General features: G+C 41.1%; 1 protein-coding gene across 2 annotated transcripts; it reads left to right on the forward strand.

Annotated features, from left to right (window-relative positions):
• Positions 1-620: 620 nt before the first annotated feature.
• Positions 621-6,599, forward strand: LOC124040809 (gastrula zinc finger protein XlCGF17.1-like). Of its 2 annotated transcripts, XM_046357912.1 has the most exons (3): positions 621-1,106; positions 5,694-6,099; positions 6,184-6,599. In XM_046357912.1, exons 1-3 carry the CDS (start codon positions 824-826, stop codon positions 6,410-6,412), a joined length of 918 nt encoding a protein of 305 aa, XP_046213868.1. In that variant the 5' UTR covers positions 621-823; the 3' UTR covers positions 6,413-6,599. The 2 variants fall into 2 exon arrangements, with proteins under 2 accessions (XP_046213868.1, XP_046213867.1); XM_046357911.1 differs by having other exon boundaries at positions 623-1,106; positions 5,694-6,599.
• Positions 6,600-7,245: the final 646 nt, after the last annotated feature.

Genomic DNA, 7,245 nt, shown 5'->3' on the forward strand with positions numbered 1-7,245 from the left:
ATGGAGATGGAGTTGTGTTCTAGTGGGTCTGGGCAGGTGTGATGTAGTTCATGTTTGTATGTGTATGTTTTGTATTGTTTATAAAATCTCAAAATATTAAAACATTTCCAATGCAACAGATCCTGGTTCAAATCCAGGCTGTTTCATAACAGGCCGTGATTGGGAGTCCCTTAGGGCAGCGCACAATTGGCCCAGCAACATCTCTGGGTCAGGGTTTGGCAGGGGCAGGCTGTCAATGTAAATAAGAATTTGTTCTTAACTGATTTGCCTAGTTAAATAAAGGATAAATATATTTAAGAAATACTGCATTTTGGGTAGTTTGGAAGAGTTCACAAAGTAAGTTAATAAATATGTAATAACCCAAAAACATAACTGTTTGTTCTTATAGGTAACCATATCGTGATTACAACTAGCTTACTAAGTCTTTAACCACACTATTTTTACACTGGTGAGTAAAAACTCATGCTCCCTACACTTTAACTTGTTATCTGAAGATAAAATCTACATTTTACTCAACTGCGTTACCCACTCCAGTCAGCAGATGGCGGTCTGGGAATTTATGGTTATGCTGCTGGTGTGACGTATAATGTAGTGGACGGAACGCTTCTTTCAGCAGCAGCAACAGTGAGTCAGACACCTCGGTAGCTTGCAGGACAATAGCCGAAACAATACATTGCTTTAGTGTATATTAGCCACTGTGTTTTAAACCCACTTCTATCGTCTAGTTAGTTATCCGATTTAATTTCATATTTACGGTGTAGTTATTAGTCAGCTAGCGGGGTGGTTAAGTTAGCATTAGCATAGCTAGCTAACATATCCGACCATGAGTTCACCAAGCTACTCTCCTTCTAATGAAGAGAATGATATTACAGTAAAACAAGAAGTAGAGAGTGGGGCCTTTACTGTGAAAGAAGAGGAGGACGCGTTCAGAGTGAAAGAGGAGGGGGAGGAGATTACTTTTACAACGAAAAGGGAGGAGGAGGAAGAAGAGGAGGAACCTGGATATCTGGGCCCGGTTTCCCAAACGCATCTTAAGGCGTCCAATGGTTCTAACGATCAATTTAACCATAAGATGGTTTTGAGAAACCGCTCCCTGACCAACACTAGTAAGTACTGTCTTAACAACAGAGGCACAAACTCTGCAGTTGAACTGATGTTTGGTGTTAAGGCGGAAATCTGCAATTGCTACATCCATATTGTGACTTTTAAATTATTTATTTACAGCCATTGATTCTTGAAGAATATAACATATGCCTCATGAGCTGAGTTCAAATGTTGTACCCCATCAGAAACAATGTAAATCAACACTATAGCAGTTAAGAACAAATTCTTATTGTCAATAACGGACTAGGAACAGTGGGTTAATTGCCTGTTCAGGGGCAGAATGAGAGATTTGTTATTGTTTGAACTGCAGATTGCTGGGTTGTGTGGGGTTTTTAAACAGCAACAAAATGGCTGTCCAGAGACTTGGTTAACAGCTGATGGGGGAAGGAGAAGTGTAACCACTCTCAAATTCATAGAGAACGATATTGTAGAAACCTTAACCCAACACCTAGCGACCTCGTCAAGAAGTTCAGACATCTTGGCGTAACAGTTATAAGGTGTTGACTTGACAGTCGCTGGACCCAGGTTTGAGTTCAGCTCAGGGCCTCCCCCTGAATTCAATACACTATGAATACAAGGACTGGCCATCCATGATGTCATAATGATAGTTTAACCAGGTTTCTAGGATGTACAGTGGGGCAAAAAAGTATTTAGTCAGCCACCAATACTTATTTTCCACCATAATTTGCAAATCAATTCATTAAAAATCCTACAATGTGATTTTCTGGATTTTCTTTCAATCATTTTGTCTGTCATAGTTGAAGTGAACCTATGATGAAAATTACAGGCCTCTCGTCTTTTTAAGTGGGAGAACTTCCACAATTGGTGGCTGACTAAGTGCTTTTTTGCCCCACAGTATGTCATGCAACAACAACCAAAGTGCTTCTTCGTTCATTACAGGTATATTTGTTGTTAGGTGAAGTTGTGGGCCAATATGGCAAACAGTGTACAAACCCTCATTGTCAGGTTGATGGAAAAGCCAAAAAGCATTTTACTGGTTGAAGTGTTTTTTGATTTGCGATGATGACACAAACATTATATTAAGCAGGACATTCAATCGATCCTTACAATTAACACCCAAAGTAGTGTGAAATGCTCTCATAAGCAACCTGGAAATTGAGGTTACTCCCCTGAGTTTTCCCCCATTCACATTCAGAATACATTGTGAAAAACAAATCTTTGCTCACCATTTTTGCTCCTGGCAGATATACTACATCCATAACTAGTGGTTTCCTCATTAGCAGATGTATTACATCCATAACTAGTGGTTTCCTCATTACCAGATATACTACATCCATAACTAGTGGTTTCCTCATTACCAGATATACTACATCCATAACTAGTGGTTTCCTCATTACCAGTTATCCTACATCCATAACTAGTAGTTTCCTCATTACCAGATATACTACATCCATAACTAGTGGTTTCCTCATTACCAGATATACTACATCCATAACTAGTGGTTTCCTCATTACCAGATATACTACATCCATAACTAGTGGTTTCCTCATTACCAGATATACTACATCCATAACTAGTGGTTTCCTCATTAGCAGATATACTACGTCCATAACTAGTGGTTTACTCATTAGCAGATATACTACGTCCATAACTAGTGGTTTACTCATTAGCAGATATACTACATCCATAACTAGTGGTTTCCTCATTACCAGATATACTACATCCATAACTAGTGGTTTCCTCATTACCAGATATACTACATCCATAACTAGTGGTTTCCTCATTACCAGATATACTACATCCATAACTAGTGGTTTCCTCATTACCAGTGTCACGGTGCTGACTTTTGCCAAATACCTGCAGCAAATGCCTCTACCCCGTCTTCTGGCTGGGCAGAGTACTTTAGGATTTTAGTTCCTGCGGTGTAACAAGGGCCTAGCCGTGCGGCCCTACCAACCCTTCTATTTCTTCGTAATGGCCCTTAGCGTGAGTTGGGTTTGTTCCTTCGTTCATGTTGTCACTCCCTTATTTTCCGGTCTAGTATGAGGTCTTGGATAGATATACTCCTATTTAAATATTCTGAGTGTTATGGATTCCTCCTATATTTCCTTACCTTCAAGTTTCTTTACCTCTGTATATATCAATACCTAATAACTTCTATTGGTTATTATGCTCGTCAGCTAGTAGTCACTTGGAAACTAGTATTGGTATATATTTTGACTCTCCTAAAAATATATTATTGTCCACACAATGAAATATTCTTTAGTGCAATCACTTGAACCTATAACCAGGGTCACTTTCTGTTCAGTGAGAATGTTGAAGGCGTTTTCTCTCCAGATCGTTAATCTGGCCTAGTTGTCAAAGTTTCAAGCTTTTATTAAAGTCACTCTGTTTTTTGTCTAAAACACATTATTACAATTCAATGGTTCTACAGTTTCCCAATACATCAATAATGCTCAATCAATCCTTAATGCTTTAAGCTATGCCAGATAATATTGCAAAACTTTAAATGCGTTAACACTTCTAACAATATTGACTAAATAGCAAAAATAGTTAAATTACCTTAAATGCTCATCCCCTTGGTCACTTTCCTGTAATTGGTATTCTCACAGCACTAACTCTCGATTCCGAATTCCAATATCTTAATACACTTCCAACTCTGTGTATGGACTCAATATATTGCAACTGGTACTTGGCTGTTTCCTTGTATTGCTAATCACATCTGTACTTGATGTCTCACTGTTTGACTGCCGCTTGTCTGTGATCAAGAGGTGTCAAGACCCCTGTGTTTCAAATATTGTTCTAGTCTAACAAAAAGCGTATAGTGCAATAGTAAATTTGCCTATGATGATTCTCCATATGAAGTCTGTCTCATATGTCAGTGAGGATCATGCCTCTCTTATAATCTCTGTTCTCTTTATATACCTTTTTACAGGGGAAGTTCGCAAGTTTCTGGAGCTGTGGCTCAACCACACTTTCACACTGACACTGCCCTGCTGCTTGCACCGGCCGCTTACTCTGGGACTGTAGATTGCTTACACTGAGTGCTTACTCTGGGACTGTAGATTGCTTACACTGAGTGCTTACTCTGGGACTGTAGATTGCTTACACTGAGTGCTTACTCTGGGACTGTAGATTGCTTACACTGAGTGCTTACTCGGGGACTGTAGATTGCTTACACTGAGTGCTTACTCGGGGACTGTAGATTGCTTACACTGAGTGCTTACTCTGGGACTGTAGATTGCTTACACTGAGTGCTTACTCTGGGACTGTAGATTGCTTACACTGAGTGCTTACTCTGGGACTGTAGATTGCTTACACTGAGTGCTTACTCGGGGACTGTAGATTGCTTACACTGAGTGCTTACTCTGGGACTGTAGATTGCTTACACTGAGTGCTTACTCGGGGACTGTAGATTGCTTATTATGTCATCTTAGACCTGTGTCTAAATGGAAGCTTCTTATTCTAAATCTAGGTCATCCACTACTAACTCCCATTCTACTGCTTCCGTGTTACTGTTGGCTGATTCTACTTAATGATACCAGCTGGTTGTTTCTACCACTTGAGGCGGCGTAGGTGAGGTGTCTAGACCCCTGTGTTTCAGAGACTCAGTTTCGGGTTCACAAAGTTCAACCAAGTAGCTTCAGATATTGATCAAATAAGTACTTAGGCAAAATTATCCGGTTCTCAAATATTGTACTAGTCTAACAAAAAGCATATATCCTAATACTATTCACTTCCAACTCTATGCATAGACTCAATATATTGTAACTGGTACTTGGCTGTTTCCTTGTATTGCTAATCACATCTGTACTTGATGTCTCACTGTTTGACTGCCGCTTTGTCTGTGATCAAGAGCTGTCAAGACCCCTGTGTTTCAAATATTGTTCTAGTCTAACAAAAAGCGTATAGTGCAATATTAAATTTACCTATGATGACTCTCCATATGAAGTCTGTCTCATATGTCAGTGAGGATCATGCCTCTCTTATAATCTCTGTTCTCTTTATATACCTTTTTACAGGGGAAGTTTGCAAGTTTCTGGAGCTGTGGCTCAACCACACTTTCACACTGACACTGCCCTGCTGCTTGCACCGGCCGCTTACTCTGGGACTGTAGATTGCTTACACTGAGTGCTTACTCTGGGACTGTAGATTGGAGTGCTTACTTGTGTAGATTGCTTATACTGAGTGCTTACACTGGGACTGTAGATTGCTTATTACGTAATCTTAGTCCTGTGTCTAAATGGAAGCTTCTTATTCTAAATCTAGGTCATGCACTAGAAATTCTGCTGCTTCCGTGTTACTGTTGGCTGATTCTACTTAATGATACCAGCTGGTTGTTTCTACCACTTGAGGCGGCGTATGTGGTAGACCAAAAGTCTTCTACCACACTGCTTAGAGTTTCAACAACATGAATAACTTATTTCTAGTCTACAATCTTAGATGTTACTACTAATGTGAAAACAAGACAAAATATGACTTCTTGCTCATTTTAAGACAATTTTAACATTCATTACAAACATCAATTGTTGTACAACATCATGGCTATGCTGTTGGCATCAACTTTTACACTGGATTATCGCTGTTGTGGGCCTTTAATCATCTGTCTGACTTTGTTGTTCACACAGGAGAGAGACGTGACTATCGTGGATCCTCTGGGGAGCCTCAACAACCTCATGATGCTGAGGAGACAGAGAAGAGTCTCTCCAGATCAGAACACCTCAATAAACACCCGCAGAGACCCACAGGGAAGAGAACTCACTGCTGCTCTGACTGTGGGAAGAGATTCACATCATCAGGCATTAAAATTCATCAGAGAACACACACAGGAGAGAAATCTTATAGCTGTGGTCAATGTTGGAGGAGTTTTACAACATTAATCTCTCTGAAAATACACCAGAGAACACACACAAGAGAGAAACGTTATAGCTGTGATCAATGTGGGAAGAGATTTGCTAAATCTGGCACCCTGACTCAACACCAGAGAACACACACAGGAGAGAAACCTTATAGATGTGATCAATGTGGGAAGAGATTTGCTACATCTTGCACCCTGACTCAACACCAGAGAACACACACAGGAGAGAAATCTTATAGCTGTGATCAATGTGGGAAGAGTTTTAGTCGATCTGGAGTTCTGACAGTGCACAAGAGAATACACACAGGAGAGAAATCTTATAGCTGTGATCAATGTGGGAAGAGATTTGCTACATCTGGCACCCTGACTCGACACCAGAGAACACACACAGGAGAGAAACCTTATAGCTGTGATCAATGTGGGAAGAGTTTTAGTCGATCTGGAATTCTGACAGTGCACAAGAGAATACACACAGGAGAGATCTTATAGCTGTGATCAATGTGGGAAGAGATTTGCTACATCTAGCAGCCTGACTCAACACCAGAGAACAGACACAGGAGAGAAACCTAGGGTCCTAGGGCTCAGGTCCTCAGAGAGTGAGAAAGAAAGAATTAGAGAGAGCATACTTAAATTCACACAGGACACCGGATAAGACAGGAAAAGTACTCCAGATATATCAAACTGACCCTAGCCCCCTGACACAAACTACTGCAGCATAAATACTGGAGGCTGAGACAGGAGGGGTCAGGAGACACTGTGGCCCCATCTGATGATACCCCCGGACAGGGCCCAACAGGATCAAATCAAATCAAATTTATTTATATAGCCCTTCGTACATCAGCTGATATCTCAAAGTGCTGTACAGAAACCCAGCCTAAAACCCCAAACGGCAAACAATGCAGGTGTAAAAGCACGGTGGCTAGGAAAAACTCCCTAGAAAGGCCAAAACCTAGGAAGAAACCTAGAGAGGAACCGGGCTATGTGGGGTGGCCAGTCCTCTTCTGGCTGTGCCGGGTAGAGATTATAACAGAACATGACCAAGATGTTCAAATGTTCATAAATGACCAGCATGGTCAAATAATAATAAGGCAGAACAGTTGAAACTGGAGCAGCAGCACAGTCAGGTGGACTGGGGACAGCAAGGAGCCATCATGTCAGGTAGTCCTGGGGCATGGTCCTAGGGCTCAGGTCAGTTGAAACTGGAGCAGGAAGGACATAACCCCACCCACTTTGCCAAAGCACACCCCCCACACCGCTAGAGGGATATCTTCAACCACCAACTTACCATCCTGAGACAAGGCCGAGTAAAGCCCACAAAGATC

Source organism: Oncorhynchus gorbuscha, linkage group LG08 (assembly GCF_021184085.1).
Source record: "Oncorhynchus gorbuscha isolate QuinsamMale2020 ecotype Even-year linkage group LG08, OgorEven_v1.0, whole genome shotgun sequence".
NCBI lineage: Eukaryota > Metazoa > Chordata > Actinopteri > Salmoniformes > Salmonidae > Oncorhynchus > Oncorhynchus gorbuscha.

Excerpts from the sequence above, each read along its gene's own strand:
- LOC124040809 (XM_046357911.1), top strand. The coding sequence starts at position 824 with ATGAGTTCACCAAGCTACTCTCCTTCTAATGAAGAGAATGATATTACA. Across the intron at positions 1,107-5,693 it reads CCGCTCCCTGACCAACACTA|GAGAGAGACGTGACTATCGT; the intron begins GTAAGTACTGTC and ends TTGTTCACACAG.